The sequence below is a fragment of the Triturus cristatus genome, chromosome 10 (genome assembly GCF_964204655.1).
Source record: "Triturus cristatus chromosome 10, aTriCri1.1, whole genome shotgun sequence".
In the NCBI taxonomy this organism is placed as follows: Eukaryota; Metazoa; Chordata; class Amphibia; order Caudata; family Salamandridae; genus Triturus; species Triturus cristatus.
The window spans coordinates 678,228,645-678,249,268 of NC_140593.1; the positions used below are offsets into that span (position 1 = coordinate 678,228,645).

A 20,624-nucleotide genomic window follows, 5' to 3' on the forward strand; every position below is an offset into this window, starting at 1 on the left:
GCCACACCGAGAAGGGGACAGGCCCTGAGGTGTGAAGGTATGGAGTAGTAGGAAGGGTTTCAGGCCCAGGGAAAAAAAGGGCTGCGGAGGCCGTAGATATCAGAGGGGCTTCGATCGCGGGCAGGAGGGGCTACAGAGCCCCGCGGACAACAGAGGAGAGCATGGAGCCCCTGGGAAGGCAGGAGGCTGAAACCTGAAAAGGGGTGAGAACTGGGCCAGGCCGAGCCAAAAGAGGTGTGCATTGCGAGGTGCAACAGTGAGTGGACGGGTGAAGGAGAAACCAGCCTGCATTGACCGCCATATCGAAGACTCAGAGTTTATAACTGCACAATCTTGTTGGCAAAATTGAGAGAAGGACCTAAGTGAGACAGCACTCAGGAGGTGGGCTGAAAATAGACTGTAGTAACCTGCGTGCAAAGAGACAGAGCGGACGGCCAACATGGGAAAAGTGCCAAAAAGGAGAGGTTAAGGCACCATGACAGTGGGGGGCGGGGCACCCAAACAGATGAAGAGGATGATGCCTTGGAAACGGGGAAGGATGCACCAACCTCGATGCCCACATTAGCAGATATTATGGAGGCCATGACAGCGTCCCAAGAGGCACTTTAAACAAAAATATACACCACTGGCGCCGACCTCAGCCTCCTAAAGGACGATCACCGCCGATTGGCAGAGAGGGTCACTGGCACGGAGAAAGTGCTTGTGGACATCCCTCCGGAGGTTCCAGAACTTAAGAAATCACTCACGGAGGTAGTAGCAAAAGTAAAAATCTTGGAGGCACGAGCTGAAGACAGCGAAGGGAGGTCACGCCAATATAATCTGCGCATAGTTGGGTGCCTGAGAAGGAGGAAGGGAACGATATGGTGCAGTTCCTGGAGGACTGGATCAGGCGGGAAGTGGCACCAGAAAGACTTTCACAGTTTTACGAAATTCAACGGGCACATAGAGTACCGTTCAGGCCTCCCAAACCGGGGACTCCGCTGAGGCCAATCATAGCTCGCCTGCTCCATTTTGGAGACATGGTCCATATACTCAAGCAGGCCCGGCAGGCGAAGGACCTACAGATCGGGAACAGTAAGGTGATGGTGTTTCCGGATTTTACCAGGGAAGTACAGAGGCAAAGAACTACGTTCCTGGCAGTGAAATGAAAACTACGGCAGCTGCAGCTCCCATACGCAATGCTTTGCCCAGCCAGGTTACGCGTCGTTGGACCCAACGATGTGTAGTTCTTCCAGACACCACAGGAGACCTGGGATTGGCTGGACTCTGTCCCGGGACGGAGATCGGGAGGTAGCTCACCGAGATCAACAGCAGTGGATGGTGGAGCGAGTCGTGGACAGATGGGAGCGCAGACCACAACAGAAGTTCAAGCTGAACGGAACAAGGCCATCAGGGCGGTGGTAGAACTTAGCCAAACGGGGTCCAGTCCTAATCAATGAGGAGTGATCAGGAAGATGGCAGATTGGAAAGCTCCCCAATAACGAGCGCAGCAGAGGACTCAAAAACAGAGTTGCTGAACGTAACGACCCATACCGCTGATGAGCTGGGCTGACTTTGAAGGACCAGGGTCCAAGTACTGCAAATACCGGTGAACTATATCCTTTTAGATAATACCTACCATGGAATGTATAGAGAAGGGGGACTATAGTAGGCAACGCCAAAGATACAGGGGGTGAGTGGTTGGGGAGGGACCAGTTGTTATCGCTAGGGGTGGGGGGAGTTCGGGCGGAAGGGCTTTCGAGGCTGGGATATAGCATTGCATACGTAATGTTTTCGGCCTGCTAATTCTTTTTCACTGGGAGGTATTCCCACCTCGCGCCCTGCACTGCGACAGTAAAATCCCGGTAAAACTCGATTGCATTCCCTTCATATGTTATCTTTTGTTTCTCTCTTGCAAGCCGCAGCACAGTGTCTCTGTCCCGATAATTTAAAAGCTGTGCATTCACTGGGCGCGGCGGGCCCCGGGGACCGGCCGCGCTGCCAACGACTGATGAGCCTGCTCCACCAGCATCACCGCAGAGAGATTTTCTGGCCCAAACACCTCCTTCAGCATCATCTCAATATATACCTCTATCCTGCCCATGTTGGTGGACTCAGGCAGACCAAAAATGCGAAGATTATTCCGCCGCGATCTCGCCTCCAAATCCTCATTTTTGGCCTGGGTGACGGGCAACAAATTCTCCATATTCAGGCTTTTGGTCGCCACTGCTTGGAGACCGTCTTCAATCGCTGAGATGCGCTGCTCCGCCTCCCCCTGCCGAACACCTTGCTTATCCAGCCTCGCTGCAAAATGGTCCATTCGCATATTGAGCGCATCAATCTTGCCATCGATTGATTGAAGGCTGTTTTGCACTGCCACTAACGTTGCCTCAAGAACAGACGTTCCCATTTCTGAGGAAGGGGGGTTCTGCTCCGAGTCCAACTGGTCTCGCTGCTGCGATCTGGAGGGCTTGCGGGCCTCAAACATGCGGCGCGTTTGCTGCTTATCCGTCTTTCCCATCGCTATTTTAATTCTCCTTTGCTTGTCACTGTACACCAACTAACCTGCAGGTCGCCGTGCAGCACCACAAAGCAGGCCCACGCAAGCCACATGCCACGTTGCCCCCTTACCGACTTTTCTTCAGTATGAGCCCCAGCACAACTGTAGTTCGCTCGCCACTCTGGAGTTTAGGCAGGGCCCACACCAAAAGTTGCTCCCCGGCAGCCACCAGATCACGGCTGTCTACCTTTCTGACCACCCAGGCTCACTCCACCCTCCTCTGGCAGCCAATCCTGCTTTCTTGGAGCCTGGGCTATCTGTGCTCTTCAGTTCCACCGCCTTCACCGCGGCGCTCACGTGGCCCCCAAGGACAGTCCTTCAGTCCGCAAAGCGCTAGGCCGCGCTCTGTTTCTACACAGCTAAGCAGGTATAGTCCATGCCGTGTATTTGCAAATCACTCAAGCCGAGTCGGGCAGCAAATCCTCCATACCTGGTGCTGAGTTGCATCACAATAAAGTTCTCCGCCACCAGCCAGGGCCCAGACCCGGTCTAATATGTTCCGGCAGGCCCCACGACCACCCAGCAACACGAATCCGGTCTAAGCTCCTCAAGACCACACCACGGGTAAGGTCTTCAGGCAGCCAGGCTCCTCAAACGCTCTTTCAGTCACAGTACATCCCACACAGCGCCCGCCTCAGTCACTTCGCCCACACCCGGACTGCAGATTCTAGCACTTAGGGGGGGCGGCTCACCTTCATCTATGCTGTTGTGTGGGACCAGATCCCCAGATCAAGTCTGCAGCCCCATCATTGCCGCAGCTCACTACGCCACACAGCTCCCAGGTCTCACGGGTCGACGGGGGCTCCTGTGCTCAAAGCTCACGCATATGCACAGCCGGTTATTCGCTTCAAAAAGGCCCTCCACTCCATCGTTGATCTCACCTGGCTCCAGGGGGACCTGCAGCTCCCTCGCAGGCCTCTAGCAGCTCTGGCCCCGCGTCACGATCGTGGCAGCTGCCATCTTGCCGCCGCATTGCACCCTCGGGCCTCCAGCTGCAAAGTCAGTTTTCCAGCTCGTCGGGGTCGCCCGCACTCCGCTAGAGGGCTGAAAAGGTGAACACCACTCACCCCAGTCCAATTCCGCGGCAGAGGGCTATGGATGCGCCGCTGTTAACAGGATTATGGGTGGATATCTTTACCCGGCCAGCAGAGCCGCTTCAGAAAGCAGCCATCTTGCCGCCTACTCTCTAGCGCCGCCCAATGGGGAACCTGTAACGACTCTTTAGGGGTGGACTAGTGGGCTACTGCAGCATCTCACACACCAGGTTTGGCATTCCACTTGTACCCAGCAGACTAGCTCTTCCACAGAGCTGTGGAAAGACTACCAAGGAGGACCAGACTGCAATGTAGCAAGGCAAGCAAAACCACCAAGGTTTGGGAGGCAGGGTAGGGGTGAGAGTGGTACTTCAATTCCATCCAAATTTCTGGTATCAATGCTGGTACTCTACTCCAACCAAGTTCCAAGAAACCTGCTCTGCTGTGTCTCTCTGATCTGGGAACATTAATTAACTCTGGTTAATGCCATTCAGATAATCCACTTAAGAACCAAGCAGCACGAGCAACAGCTCACAAAGTTTGGATCCTCACAAATCAGTTCATTTCCAGGCATTACTATCCACGTTCCTCCCCCACCTCTCCTCTACTGTCAGCTCTCCTTCAAAATAACTCACAGAGTCAAGGTGGGAGCCCTAGGAGAAACTCAAGTGGCTGATGCATTACTATTTTCTCGAACTGAACATAAAGTTTATTTTCAGAGTAACTGTCTTAATACAATGGCCCTGAAACCACCCACCATTACAAAGGCCACATTTGCAGCTTAGAGAGCTAGGTGAGATAAGTGGTTGCTGACCGCATCCAAGTCATTTGCAGGTCCTAAGTCAGAATTCCAGAAATGGCAACTCAGCATTTCATCTTTCCTGAGATTAATGAAATGGCAGCCATACCATTTGGTCATAGTAATGCTTGGTATTTACAGTGTGTTAGAAAGACAAAACTGCAGTGGTAAAGGTTTACATTAAAACAATACTATTATTATTGGTCTTACCACATTTCATTGTTCCTAGACCAACACACAAGTTTTAAGTACATACCTATCCAGATCAGAATCCAATAACTCAGGACGTTTCTCAGTAGCTGTGTGTGACTTCACTGCATCACTCAGAGCCCAGTCCTTCCTGGCGGAGACAAAAATTGAGGACATGAGGAGCTGTAAATCAGTAGGGTGAGTTTGCTAAAAACACGATCCATCTTCCCATTCCTCCACCTTAACCAGGTGCAAATCTGACACTGGTGACATCATGTTATTGTAAATTATTCTACATGCTCAGTGATCACCATATAGCGGTTTTGATTTCCCACCTCAATATGGAGGAAGGTAACCTAGAAATGTAGCACTGATTCCAAGTTTTTTGGGGAAGAACACATACAAGCTGTTCTTAATCTCCTACTGCTGGTCCACCAAATGTTCACTCCAAAATACAATGTCACAAATGGCCAGATATCACACAACTGTTTTGTGGTCACCAACCCTGTGGTTTGCAAAATCACAGGGTTTGTGATGGCCAAATAATGGTTGGCTGTGTGCTAAACCCCTTTTTTGAGTCAGGCAACTCTTTCTGACTCACAAAAGTGGTTTTGTAAATTATTCTGAATCGCAAATAGGAGGAAATAAGAATGGGGTATTCTCTAATAATTGCATTTTATCATGGTTTGTGGCAGCAATTGCTGCCACAAACCACTGAAAAGTTACAAACACTTCAAAGGCATGGAAACTGACTTGCAAATCAGAAGCTGTCCCCGTGGACAGTTTTCCCTTTGGGAATCGTGTTGGGTAGTCATAATGGGAGGAGGAGGCCACTGCCTGTTCCACCGCCCTAGCCCCCTGCCCAAAGTATTTGAAGCGGGAACACATTTTTTTTTAAACAGCACCAGTTTCTTTAAGGACACTGCCTGCTTCTAAATAAAAAAGAAAAACGTCTTGTTTGGGAAAACCAACACATGGATGGAGGATGGATGGAGGACTGCAAACACCAAGCTGTCTCACTATTATTGATTAGTCATTATTCTGTGACGACTGTGAATGGACATTTTGATGACACAAAGTACAAAGGTTGCATGGCAAAATGATAGTCAGGATGAAAAGTTGGTCCAGAACTTGCACCCAATATTTACAATCTGCCTGTACTTATATCTGGCCCAAAATATTTAAGCACTTTAATAAAATTGCACAATTTAGCAGTGGAGTTGTGACCAAATTCTACAACATAGGTACATACTAGATAGTCCTATTCGGTCTGGAGAATAGAGGGATGTCAAAGTTGATAACATTATGATCAGTGCAAACTTCAATCCACTCTGGTGATGGCTTACGCTACACTACGTGATTGCACACGAAGAGGAGGAACGTGTAGCTGCTGTTGGGGGAGCCTTGCAGAGTTAATCAAGACTGTCAAACTGCTTGCAGGGGTGGAGAGCAGTGAAACCAGCTCTCGCTATGACCCGTGCATGTCTCTGCCAGTCCTCACTGCTCATACCCCACAAGCACCCACACACTCCTCTAAAGCGCCCCGCATCGAGCGCGGCATCGCAGGCCTGGGCCCGAGGCTTTTCTCACACACTGTCGCTGCAAACAAAAAGGAGACGGTGGTACCGGCAGACCAAGGAAATTAGGTACAATAAGCACGTCACAGCGCCCACAAGTTCGGTAAGAAGATCAGGGCTGCGTCGGCAGAGTGGGTGTAGCGGGTCCAGGTCCCAGGAAGGGGCAGGAAGAAGAAGGAAGGCAGTGCAGGTTCTCCCCAGGTGAATGAGGAACCCACATCTTCGGCCCCGGAGCCCACCCAACAGCGCGCCACACAGCCAAAATCTTTTCAAGTCTCTTTTGCCAGCCCCGCCAATGGGTTCTGCAAGCATATCGAATCATTGGCTGTCCTTGAACCTTCCCGGGAAGCCTTATCTAACACAAGAAGATCAGTTGGACCCGCTGACCCCACTGGCACAACCTTATTGGACTTCTTCAAAAAGTTTGCTACGCTTGTCAGCCTAGGAGCTCTAACAAGAAACAGAGGCGCCCTTACCGCTTCAAGCAGTCTAGCACAGACGAATGAAGGGCCCATGCAATTAAAATTTCAGGCTTTAGAGCACCATGTCCTGCTAACGGGACCCACCCAGGACAATACTGTAATCCTTAGTTCAATGGCCGATGAGACCAAAGTCAAGATGGTATTACCCAAGAACCCCAACACCAACTCAATCCTAATGACCTGCAATCAATGGACAGACCACAAACCATCTCCATGGGCGGCAGCATCACCTTGCAGCCTCCTACCAGCTGCTGGAGCACATGCCCAACTGATGGAATCAACCAGAGTAGTCCACCATTATGCGTCGACGCACAAAACAATTATATCTTCCTCTAATTGTGAGGCTCTAAATTCCCAACCCAGTGTTCGCTTACAACTGGCGATCAATTCTCGCCATGATTCAACCCTGGACACCTGTGTAGACTGCCCCTTTAGTCCTCCAGCGCCACAATGGACCCAGGCCCCATCCGGAAAAATAATTTCACTTTCACCAGCAAAACCAATTATACCGGCGGGCTCAAGAAGCACCAACTTCAGATCCGGTGGCATGGAGCTAAAAGACTGATCCCTCCTGGAATTGTCACTTAATCTTACAGACTCAATCTGTAGCCCACCTTTGCAAAATTACAACTCAGAAAACTTGGACCTTCAAGTTGATCTTCTAAATTCACAGGCTGTCTTCACAACAGGGATTGACAACAAGCTCTACAATTTAAACAAACTGATTTTCAGAGCGCTATCTGCTGCAAACTATACACAGTTGGTTTTTTGTTGCTCTCCTATTGTAGAGAGTCTGGCGACGCTTCTGACCTTCCTCAACACCATCTTGTCAGAAATCAAGGAGCTAATGGGCAGCCCAAAACAACACCATCAAACAACTTGTGTAAGTCCCTCGCAAATCCACGCAGCTTCTAAAACTCAAATCGCAGACACGCACATTGTGTCCATCAGCTCCAGTCCAATACCGGAAGTCCCTGGCCGGTGAAAAGCTCATCTGCGACTACTAACGTTGCTAACACTCATCCATGTGCAGATTTGCCCACAAGTACACATCCGCTATCAATAAGTTGAAGTTCAGAGGCTCCTTAAAACATCGGGTCAGATGACCTCCAGAAGACACGTCCCCTCAGTAAGAGGGAGAGGAAAAGACTCCACAAAAAACAAAACAAGACAAGAGGCATCTTCACTGCCACTCGCAACCTGTTTCCATCTTTTGCAAATTCAAGAAAAGGGCTAGCTCAATGACGTTGAAAGTGCCCTACATGTTGTGTGCCTCTGTCCCGCATTGTTAGTCGAGCGAAAAACCAGGCTAAAGTGTGAATGGAATAACTTGGGAGTCCGCACACGCAGGCAAGCCATCATCATCTCCTTCAACCCTAATAACACTTGCTTGCACCAACACCTTTTGCATAGCCACTTTGTTACGCTAAAATGTTACCTCAGTTTATTGTAATATTTCCAAGGTTGTCTGCATTCGCTCTGATGTTTTAAAAACAGTGAGACCTGAGAATCTTAGCGTGTCATTTTAATATGTGCTATGACCCCCCTGTCAGACAATGAGGGTGGACGGTTCCCTGTAGCTCTTAACAATCGCACAAGCACTTATTACATTGATAGTTTGGGTTCCTGTACTTTTACAACGAAACGTCAGTTAAGCACACTGTGATGACTTTTCCTGTGAGTGTAAGCGGAACTGATTTGAGACTTCACCACCTCTCAGCCTATCCGCTATAAATGTGCGATAGTTTAGCATTATGCAACACAGTTGACAGGTATTTTTATAAATAACTACTTGCACAAGCCCCGTACCACACCATGTTAGTCGAGTCATTTAGCCATGTTGTCCTTTGTGAAGGATCCCACATCCAATCTGACTTTAGACACAAAGCGAGTCTTTAGAGAGTTTGTTTGATTGCTTTTTAAAATGCGTCAGTGTTTTTAGCGTCATGCAGTATATGCGGATGGCCACCATCAGTGAATTTTATGTAGCCGAAGCACACTGCACAAGCACTCCTATTCAGATAAACTGGTAAACTAGGCTCTAGCATCCACACCTTGCTATATTTAATGCCAGCCCAGATCACTGCAATGTATTGACCTGTAAGTCTCTCTTGAATTGGCTGAGATTTTATCGTTTGTAAACCTTTGAATACAATGTGTGTTATCATGCCCGCCAGCTTTGTTTACACATTATATTTACTGCTATCACCCCATCTGGACAGGCACTTCACTGCTGTTAATTTAGACGCCCCATATGTAATCTGTTATAGCAATATGCCTGTCATTTTTTCTAACATCTGTGAGTATCCTGCAGAATGTACACTGCCCAGGATTGGGTTTTTAGACTGTTTGTATATTTTTCAAACAATTGTGATGGTTTTAACTAACCGTATACAAATAAAGAATATATACAGTGCAATGAAAAGAAAATGGTTAACTCTTTCAACAGAGCTGAGTGTTGAGAAAACCGGGAAGATGGCCGCCAATCTGAGTGGGATGAGAATTTGGTAAATGAAGGTTAAAAGTCTCTAAATGTAGTTTAACATTTAAATCGGCGAGTGGCCCCTTTACGAAGCTCAAACTAGAGGTTCAAATCGCCCAAAAGTGAAAAATTGTGTTTAGTTGAGCTCACTCAGTCAAAGAGGATATGGGAGAGTCAGAAGGACAGTACATTAAAAGAAAGTAAAGAGAAGTCTTAGCTATTTTGCTTGAAAAGACTAGGCAATCAATGGCAGGCAAAGCATGGAATGATCCAATATTAATAGCAATGTCTGGGCCAGTAATAATAGAAACAACTCCTCCTGTTAAGGCTCTCTGCTTTGTGAATACTAAAGGTAAGGAGAACTAATTCGTCCAACGGGGGAGTGTTCTGGAAGCCATTTGTCTGTCACCCCCTTCAGATAAGATGTCTGCAATCTGGTGATCGATGCCTTCACCAGAGATCATGTTTCACCATATGATTTTTAACTTAACCTGGATATATGTTTTTACCTAGGCGCAATCAAGAACTGTAAGAACCGTGCCGGGGGGAGGGGGGGTTTTAGACATTTCAATAAGAAAAATATATATTGTAATAGTACTGTCAAACAGGCATCTGTTTGTGAAAGTAGGTCTTTAAAAGAGAAAATTAACCAGGACTTGCTTGTAGACAAGAGAGGTGCAGCGGAGATTGTTTGGGCAGTGAGGTTACCTAATTGACAGGGGTGCAGACGGATTGCCTAAAGTGCGCCTGTGCGTTGACCTGATTCGAATAGAACTCTCTGAGTAAGTACATATAGAACCACACCACCTACAGTGAAATCAACCATCAGAGAAACGCCAGTATGGTAGCCAAAAATGGAAATAGAATGAAGACTTAAGGGTGAGCCTAGGGATACAGAAAAACTGGAGCAAGGTCTAGGTAAAACTGAATATTTAACACAAGATAAAAATGTAAAAGCATCATTTGAAATTTGTCAGCAGATTTTTAAATTAAGCACAATACCTACTTTAATTGGGCTCAAAGCGAGGAACAGGAATCTTTGAAAACAGAGCTTACAGTAAAATAAAGAAATACGTAGCAAAAAGAGCATACAAACAGCACAGTAGCAGCTTATGGTCTCAATACCAAAGTTTAGATGTGTGGCTTACAGGTTCTGTCCCTCAACCTAGGGAAGAGCAATCAGTTCATGGCTGGCTGCCTTTAGTAACTTTGTGCTGGAAGGCACCCAAATCCACAATGGCAAAACTGATAGCATAAGAGTTTTGGAGTCTCAAGATAAGTGAAAGGTTGAGTCTACCACCTCGACCAACAAAAATACATACTTTGGAGACCTCAACATTTATTGCTCCAAATGGTCCTCATCACGATCCATGAACCTCCTCTACGTTACTGGCCAAAATTGGAAGTCCAGTCCTTCTGAAATAATCGCCCATGTGGTAGTTGTAACTTCTAGTGCCAAACTTGGAAAGCTACTGTGTTCAGATTTAATAAATGTCTAATTAATAACTTCCATTCCCTTGCAGGCCACCATCCCAATGTTTATAGACAATCACAATGGGGTGCGACCACCCTAATTCATATTTATTAGACAGGTCACTCTGTGACTGCCTGGTGAATGTTGATCGTGCGACACAACCTATTAATACATAGGTCACTTTGGTACATTGCAAATAAAGTCTCTCTGCCACTTTCTACCAAATCTAATTCATGAGGCTTTCTATAAGTTGGCATGCACGCTATAGCCAGGGCCATGACAATTATGTGAAAATGCAGGAATAAATCATGTGGCCGAACTCGGTGACAAGCAAAAGGATAAATATGCAACCTTTTGATGAATGTTATAACAATTAAAGCTGCACACACTACTAAATTATCAACGTAGTATGGCATTGAGGCATATTTACATTCATAATCTTTAAAGTCTATCAGTAGTTTGTCGACCTGTGCAGTGGTCTCCTTACTGCTAAACCCTTGTTCTTGACTTAAAACTAAAATTTTAAAGTAATCACCTCCATAATAGATCAAACAAGAGTTAGATATTAAAACTACACAACATGTATTCCTCATTCATTTATTTCATTTGACAGTATAAGTACGTTGCCTATAACTCAGCCTGGCAAAACTCTAGTCAACAAGTATTTTGTGATTTTTCTATTGCTTCCTCAGGGCAGTTTGGCATTATTCTTGATGTTTTTTTTAAGCAGCTACTTATTTTTGTTATTTTCTATATGGTATTCATATGTTCCGTATTTATGCTCTTTAAAGCTGACTTCAAGCATAAACTTCAAGAGGAAAAGAGGTCTTGGTAAGCTGAGTACATTTTAGCTTTATCCGGTTTTCTCCTCAACAAAGCAGCATGGTAGCCCGTTCGCATACAGTAGTCTACACCTTGTTTACTTCTAAAGATTGATCTTTTTTGATTTAAAGAGAACGTGATTACTGCAAACCAAAAAATCTGTAATAAGGAGGATGTAAATGTCAACATATTTCAACAAATATGTCCCTCAGAGTGCTTAAATTATATCCACGATTGGATACAACACAGAATCTCCCCTCCATACCCTCTCCCTTACCCGCCGCCCACCTCGAAGACACGGTCACCGCTCATCAAGTTTTGAATTGTCTCAAATCTTTAGCACCCGGAGTCTCTGGGGACAAGAGAGTTCTTTGTAATCTTTGCTAAAGAAGTCGAGGAGCGGACTCCGTTGTTTTGTAAAGTCTTTTTCTTCACCTCTTGCGGTTCTCAACAGCTTATTCATTCTTAAAATCTACCACAATTTTTCAATCCATTTGTGTTCTATGGGGGGTGCCCATTGTCCCCACAACAAGAAGACTGTTTGCTTGGCAGCCAATAATAAGTGAAAATGAGTCGGCCTCAGCTACCATATCATAGGTATATATGTGTGGCCAGGCAAACTAGTAGTATCCTTTAGGGCATTAGGCCAGGTCTGAACGGTAACCCCTGGTCTGCTCTATGGTTGCCAACTCTGATCTCCAATAGGGATATAGGCTGGGACAGGACCAGAGGATATGTGTCAGGTTCCCATCATGTCCACACTCCCTCCAGCATCGTGGACTTCCCCATCACCTCATGCGTGACAGCTGTGTTGGAGTGTAGTGCCCTGGTATAGGATTTTGAGCTTTGTTGCCCTACCTCTAGCATGGGAAGCTAAGTTTTTTGCCCTCAGCCACTCGCCTCCCCATTGTTTCTGGTCAAGTGTGATTTGCAACTCTTCTTCCTAGGCTCACTGAAATTAACATTTCTGAGTCTTCCCTCTGGGATAAAAAAAATTATACATTTTGGAAGTGGCGTGTTTGTCACCAGAGTAGGTTAATAGGTATTTGTCAAAAGGGGTGACGATTCTGGTAGCTCCTTGTTATATTCTAGGATTGAGCAAACAATTGTGGAATTGCATATATCGAAAGCGTTCGAATTTGGAAAGTGCATATTCCTCCTTCAGCTGTTCATGGTTGAATATGTCCCTGAGTGTTTTGCACCTCCCCTCTAATCAGTTTTGATAGGAGGCTCTATTGAGGCCAGGTGCAAACTCTGTTTCGCCAGAGTGGGATGAAAGTCGATGGGAAGGAGGTCAGCCCTTCGCTGACCACTATACTGTGCCAGACTTCCAAGAGGGGCCTCATGACTGGGGATTGGTAGAGTGTATTAGTTCACTGCACTTTGAGCTGCCAAGGGCTTACCAGATGGGCCCTGCTGCCACTGTATGGTCGATCATCCACCCTCCTGCTGGTCCCCCTTCTTGATCAATGGATCAAGAAGCACAAGTCAGCTGCAGCATAGTATTGGAATACATTGAGGATTCCCAACCCATCCTGAAGTGGTCTCAGTGAGCACTGATGTCTTGCAATCCTCTGTGCTTTACCCTGCCAGATGTACTCGTAGTACAAGGACTGAAGGTTGTGAAAATAATCTCTCAGGATATGAAGGATCAGTATTCAGAAGAGATCGATCATCATGGATAGAGTATTGACATCTTGTACACTGCTATACTGCCCAAGAGTGATAGCGCCTTGTGCTTCTAACTACTGAGCTCAGTCTTCACCACCCTCCTCAGCCTCTGGAGATTTATTTCAGGGTGGGAGCTGGACCCAGGCCCAGATATTCGATATTGGAGACTACGCATCGTAGCTGGGTCAGCCTCTATCGTTTTGACTGTGGTTTTAGGGGCTGAAATGTTGATGATCTTTCATTTGTATTTGTAAAGTGCGCCATTCATCCAGAGGATATCACGGCGTTGTGCTAGGACTTCTGGTGTGTAACTGAGTGGTTCATGAGTTTGGCCAGTATAATTTTCCAGAGAACAAATGAGTCTTGAGTTTTTTTCTGAAGGTTAGATAGTCCTCTGTGAGGCGAAGTTCTTGTGGTAGGTCATTCCAGTGTTTTGCTGCCAAGTATGAGAAGCTACGGCCCCCTGTTCTTGTTTTCTTAATGCGTTTTGTTCTGGCTAGAGCTAGGGATACTGATCTTAAGCACCTGGTGGGTACATCAAATTCAACTTTCCTCTGTAGGATAAAAGGCCCCCGTTGGTGCAGGGCCTTGTGTGTGTAGCTGAGCAGCTTACATTTCGCTCTTTGGCACATTGGCAGCCAATGAAGTAGTTTCAGGCACTCAGACGATCAGCTGAGTCTGTCTTTGTTACATACCAGTTTCGCGGCAGCATTTTGAACCACCTGTAGGCGTGTGAAAAGGTAGTCTGCCATGCCCACAAATAGTGCATTACCATAATCCAATCTGTTGGTCTGTAATGCCTGCGTGACAGTTCTTCTGCAATCTTGCGGGATCCAAGGAAATAGCCTTCTTAGAAGCTTCAACATCGCGAAGCTTCTTCCACACAGAACCCGCACATGGTCCTGCATGGATAGGGTATTATCCATAAGGACCCCCAGATTCTTTGCGCATTGCTTTGGAACTGGGGCATCCCCCAGTGTCTTGGGCCACCATGTGGAATTCCAGACAAGCTTGGCTCCTCCAAAGAGTAACATTTCAGATTTCCCTGCATTTAGTTTAAGACAGTGTTCTGCTATCCAGGTTGCCATCACCGTGAGACAGTTATTCAGTTTAAGTCTTTTGTTCTCATACTGTTCTTTAATGGTTATCAGCAGTTGAGTGTCATCAGCGTAGGAGCAGATATCAAAGCCCCACTTATCACTGATTTTTGCCAGAGATGACACATAGGCATTAAAAAGTGTGGGGCTCAGGGATGCCCCGTGGAACACCATAACTGATGGGTTTTGGTTTAGATGAGAACTCCCCCATTTGTACTCTCTGTGTTCTATTATTCAGGAAGGAGCTCAGCCATTGAAGGGCTTTATCATAGTCTCCTTTTCCATGAAGAATCTCCAGTAGGCGATTGTGTGAGACAGTGTTGAATGCCGCCAATAGATGTAATAAAATCAGGCAGTGGCTTTCCCCTGGTCAACCAGGGATCTTATATTGTCTGACACAACTAAGAGAGTTGCTTCTGTGCTGTTGGTGGCTCTAAAGCCAGTATGGGAGGGGTGTAGTAGATCGTTTGATTCGAGATAGTTCGACAGCTGTCTATTAACCAATTTTCCCATGACTTTTGAGAGGTACGGCAGTTGGGAAATAGGTCGGTAATTAGTCGGATTACGCACGTCTGTTCCTGCTTTCTTCAGAAGGGGGGTTACTACAGCCTGTTTCCATGTTTCTGGAAATACTGCAGTATCCAGCAAGTTATTGAATAGCTTGGTAACGTGTGGGCAGATTATAGGTATGATCTGGGCGAAGACAAAGTGGGGACAGGGGTCAAGGGGAGACCCCGACTTAACTTCCCCTATTGTTTTTGCAACTTCTACCTCTGTGAATGGAGAGAAGCTGCCCATGCAGGCAGGTGAGTCGGAGGGGGGGGGGGTTGAAGTTTCACGGTTGATTGCTGGCACTGAGGTATTGGTGTTGAATGTGGAGTATATTTTACTAATTTTGTCTGAGAAAAACTCACTGATTTCTTCGCAGCCTTCCTCTGAGGGTGGCAGAGTTTGGGATAGGCTCACTGGGTTGCATAGCTCCCTTACTATCTTGTACAGCTCCTTACTTGAGTTGCAACTCTCATTAATTCTTCTAGCAAAATAGGACTTTCCTAATGGCATTCTTGTAGTTCCTCAGGTCTCTTTTATATGCCTGTCTGTCTGTTTGTAGTTTAGATAGCCTCCAGTTATGCTCTGTGGTTTGGCACTTTCTTTTGAGTGCCTTGAGTTTGTGTGTATACCACTTTCCTTGTTGAGATTTGTTTGACACCTTTAATGGCAGCTTAGGTGCAAATAAATCTAGGGTGTTAATAATTTCTTTTTCGAGATACGTTGTTTCCCTATTAGCCTGGAGTATACTTAAGGCCTCTGGGTTCTCGGGGCGAAAATGGGATCGAAAGGAGTCTTCGGTGACCAATCTCCATGCTCGCCTTGTCCCCTGTGAGCACCTTGAGGGCTTAGTAGGATTTGCTGTGAGCGTGAGTGTGAAGGATATAAGTGAGTGATCTGTCCAGGAAAGGGGTTTGATTTCCTGGATAAAAATTGAGTCAAAGTTTGAAAAAAGCAGATCCAAAGTATGCCCTGCAATATGCGTGGGCCCTGAGACCCACTGCTTTAGTTGAAGAATCTGCATATTGTTCTCCAAGTGCAAGTCTGCAGAGTTGTTGGTTTTCTCAAAATGGATGTTAAAATCCCCTATGACCAAATAGTGTTTATATTTCAAGCAGGGGGGAAATAATTGAGTTAGTAGATGGGCGCTGAGTTCAGATTGATGCCCCAGGGGATTGTAAATTACAGCTCCTCCGAGCAATGTATGACTGTCTCTGGCTACTTGAAATGATAATACCTCGTACTTCCCCACTTGTACCACCGCAACGTGGAGGCAGGTGAGGTAGTCTTTATAGAGTATAGCCAGGCCCCCTCCTTTCCGTCCCTGCCTATCTTGTTTTAAAATGTTGTAGTCTGTAGGCAGGGCGGTGGTAATGTCAGGAGAATTGGTGACATTCTTTTTAAACATTGTGGTATGCCTCAAGTTCCACCATGATATGAGGATGGGAGCTAAGGCGGTCTGTCACCCATATGAGAAAGTCATCTACGAACATGGTTAGTGTTATATCTTGAGTGCCAAATTTGATTTCTTTAATTTGGTGGTTATCCTGAATGCAAGATGTGGCAGACCCGACTAAATGCGGTGGGTAGGAGCTCTAGGGTTAGGCCAAAAAGGAGGGGGTGATGCAGAAAACCTCTGCCTCGTACGCCTACTGATGGTCACCCATTTGGAATGGAGCCCGTTGATTTTGATTGGGACTCTGGGGTTGTGGTAGCCCGTTATCAACCAATCCACAAAGTCGGCCCCTGGCCACAAGGCTTGCAGCTTGTCTGTCATGAAATCCTGGTCAATAATATTTAGGTAACTGTCTCAGGCGAGCCCCAACCATCAGAGATATATTTGCGCAATCTCAGGAGGGGCCCTGTTTAATATCCTCACTGCTTGTTGGTGGTGACCATCAGATCCCCTCTGGCAGGTCGAGTGGCCACCACTTTGCCTGCCATCATCAGGTCAAGGGGCGGGGGGGCACAAGGCCATATGTTCCCGCTCTCTGTTGCCTACCCCACTCTCTTACCACTATATCACTGCACTGCTTACCTAAATTAGTGACTCACCAGGGCAGGCCAAAGAAATTTAGTCGGGTCTGTCATATCATGTAGTTCCGCAGGTGGAGTCTTCCTCTTGGCCATTGGGCCTGTTAACAGCTGCTGCTTGTAGAGTGGCGTTACACTGTCCATGCCCCTCCGACCTCAAGGGCTACTCACATGGCCACCAAGTTCAAGCACCCAGTCACCACCTCTTCAGTGTTCTAGTCAGATCTGAGGGGTCTCAGGTTCCGCAGTGAATATCCTGGGGGTAGAGGGTGGGTTTGGGGGAGTTGAGTGGGGGAGGGGGGTTCACCAGATAGCCCCCTCCTTTACTGCAGTGCTGGTAGGCATAGAGCATATTCATACAGGCCACTACTATGCTGGGCCCGCCTCAGGGATCTGCCAGAAAGCTGGTTGAGAGTGGAGAGCTTACTCTGCTGTTGCTTTCCACCACAGAGGCACTATAAGACCCCCAGAGCCAAACTTTCCCCACGGGGCTTCAGGGTTGTGATGGATGGTGCCGTGGTGACTCAGTTAGGCCTTGGCTGGTGAGGGAGCACCGGGTTTAGATATCCAGTGCCTCTTTGTACCTCAATGAATCTCCACTCCCTTCCTAAACATGTCTTAAATATTTAATATCTTCTCTCTTGTAATAATCTTGATTCTTTTATTTATAACAGAGTCCTTTATCACTGATCACTCCACCCCCAATAAAGCCACAGCCGTCTCTCAAAACTATAAACTATACAGCAAAAACAGCGTTGGTTATCATGAGGGGGACCAGCATTTCTATGTAGCACCCATTTCAAAAGTGTTGGCCCTAAATGCATTGAACAAAGCAGATGTTTTCTATTTAAATTAGCCATTTGCTCAGATAGCACTATCACTTTCTGCCTTGACTATCGAACTCCTGGTCCCTCTTCTAATTTTGGTGATGATCTCATTATTGCTATTCATTCCTACTAACTGATAGCCTCTAGGTTTACCCTATTTGGTGGCTTCAACATTGAGGCCAACATTTAGGACAATTATAATACTCATAATTTAACTGACTCTTGAATGTATTTGTCTAATTCAAGTCATAATCAAACCTATTTATCACGCAGGTCACATGATTGACCGCTCCTTTGCCCACAAGTTCTTAAGTCTATTAATACAATTTGTCACTCCTGGTCTGACCACACAGAGTGACAGAGAAGCAGGTCTACTCCACCAAGAAAATGGTGCAATTTAACTATGTCCATCCCTTCAGAAGCGATAAAACCTCTAACAGCTTCCCCTACCCTGGATCCCTTATTGCTATATGACTAGGTCTCTCATGAATTCCGTGTTTTGACCATGTAGCTCAGCACTAGGAAAACATAAATCTAAAAATCAGGTCCCATGGTACGGACCTGAACGTAGCCAACTTTAGCACACCTGCAAGCGACGAAAACGCCATTGGGAGAAACATCTGACCCCAGACAATAGAATATCATATATGACAACTAGGAGGGAGTATAACACTTCAATTCACAGGGCTAAAACTGCAAACTAATCACAACCATATTTTTTCTCTGCTAAATTTACCCTAAGAAACCTTTAAAACAGTTGAAGAACTGTTCCAACCAAGCTGTGCGCAAACTGTAATTTCTGTTTCTGAAACTGTGTGTGAAGAACTGGTGAATTATTTTACCTTCAAAATCGAACCTATATATAACTCATTTCCACCAGCAATGACCGAGGGCCTACATATGGATACCAATGCTGTATCTTCTAATACTGAAACAACAGACATCTATTCTTGGAAGGACAACAGTCAATTGAAGCTAAATGCAAATAAAACTTTTGTGTAGTGGAATCACTGGTGGAAGGATTTGAAAACCTAGAGCTAAAACATGTTGCACACTAGTAAGCACCCATGTGTCTTTCATTATGCTTAACTATTCTTAGAGGCGATATGCAAAACTTCTTCACACTGCAATGACATTGTGGAGAGGTGTTAGGAAGTAATTGTCTATTTGTGACAGGGGATCCTAGTGAGAGCTGATAGCTTACAAAACTCTTGCCTCTTCTCTTTAGGGATGTCCTCAGAAAATCGTTGTATGGACACCCATAACACTGATCTGTGAGCCATGTTTACTGTCTCACACTTTCATTTCAAGGACATGTAAACAGCTGCTCTCCCTGTCTGGTGGTGTGGATGTTTCCAGTGCATAAGCATGATACTTTCTCACAACAGCTACTGTTACAAAGTCTGGATATGGACCAGATTTGCACTTTAACAACAATGGGATGGCTACATTTGTTGCTGCTGAAGTGAGGAATTTGTTGGTTGCTAATTCTACACATCTTGACAGGTGTGGGAGGAAGGAGATGACTTGCTGAAACTATTGGTTTAGGATCTCCACAATCACTGACACATTTGACTGTGTAATCTCCAGGGGAACATCTGCTTGTGTATCCCCTCTTATCAACATCACATGAAAAATGGTAATGTCTACGACCAATGATCATCTTGACAGAGAACCTGATAGATAGGTTGGTGTTTTAGGTAAGTTATCATCCATGGTGTCAGGGCCTCTTTTATGGGGAAACAAGGTGTTGGATTACTTTCGTGTTTATTCTCTGCAAGAGAGGGATCTGTCACTGGGGGTCTGGTCATATCAGCATCGTGATCTCTAAAGTCTTGGAACTGGGCAGCATATTTCACAGCTTTGACTTCTAGGTGTAAATTTTGCTGGATGTGACCATAATGGTACAGGAGGAGAACTATTTAGTGAAGAGTAAGCCTATTGGAAATAGGTGACATTGACTTCTACCTCAGAAAGTTTTTCAGTGGTGCAAATAACTGAAGGAGATTTTCTTGATGAAGACTGTTTTTGAAGTAGACATTGATGGAGAATGCCTCAACATTAAAATCTTGAGTCGACGTAGAAAATCTCAATTTTGAATAGTTCGAACTGTAATGATGAGATGGTGAATGTTTATTAAAAGCATTATTGACATCAAGTAAAGCCACTTTCTTCAAAGTCAACATCGTGAATGAAGTGCTGTCAGTTTTCCAGAGCATTCCTAATCACATAAGGGGGAGAGAGAAGTATACGGGGGTAAGTACACTCACCTTCCAAGAACAATTCACGAATCAAAAACAGAGTGAAACCCAAGAAAATCAGTCTAAAGCTACGGTTTCAAAATACATTTTTAAGAGACCTTCACCCACAACCAGGTCCTCTCAGGCCGGTTTCCTTGACGAACGTGTAAGTACAGGAACCGCCTGCCTCCACTGTACCCTATGGTGCTGTAGAGAGTCCTTCCTTAAGGTTGTACCCTGAAAGATCTGGCAAGGGCTACTGTACCCTGGAGGATCTGTAAGTGATTAGACTTTCATGAGTATCATACCACCGTGATTTTGATAATAGGATACTGCCCTGATATCTACACTGGGGAACTTTTCACAGAGGTCCTGACAAAAGCCACAAGACTCGGTTGGTTTTGCATTGCTGAAAGAAGTAGATCATTAAGCTTGACAGATGTAAGGAATCATTAACTCATTGTTACGTTTACATCTCTTCCTGTTTTTAACCTTATCCTAACTCTGGTGAATAATAAAACTAACTAGGAGTTGGAGGTAATTTTAGTCACTTTAATTACAGACCCCATCTAACTCAAGTAAATTTAGAAGCGCTCCATCGTCATGTAGGTGAGCAGGCACAGGGTGCCCCAGTACCCAGGAAGGCCACTGGAGCTATCTGTCACCCAGTGACAGTGAAGATCTGCAGGAGTGGGCTGCGGTTTACCACTTGGAGGCAGAGCAGTGGCGAACCTGGTGGCTGGGATGGCTGCTCGGGTTGAGCCCCACTCGACAGGTGTGTCACTGTTGCTCTCCAATGAAGATGGTA

General features: G+C 45.9%; 1 protein-coding gene across 3 annotated transcripts in view; it reads right to left on the reverse strand.

The window, feature by feature from the left end:
• The window catches only part of TELO2 (telomere maintenance 2), an 831,249-nt gene that overhangs the window by 330,000 nt on the left and 480,625 nt on the right, over window positions 1-20,624 (reverse strand). For all 3 annotated transcript variants that reach the window (XM_085628173.1, XM_085628170.1, XM_085628172.1), the window contains one exon: window positions 4,629-4,712. In XM_085628173.1, coding sequence (XP_085484299.1) covers window positions 4,629-4,712 — 84 coding nt within the window. The remainder of the gene's footprint in view (window positions 1-4,628; window positions 4,713-20,624) is intronic.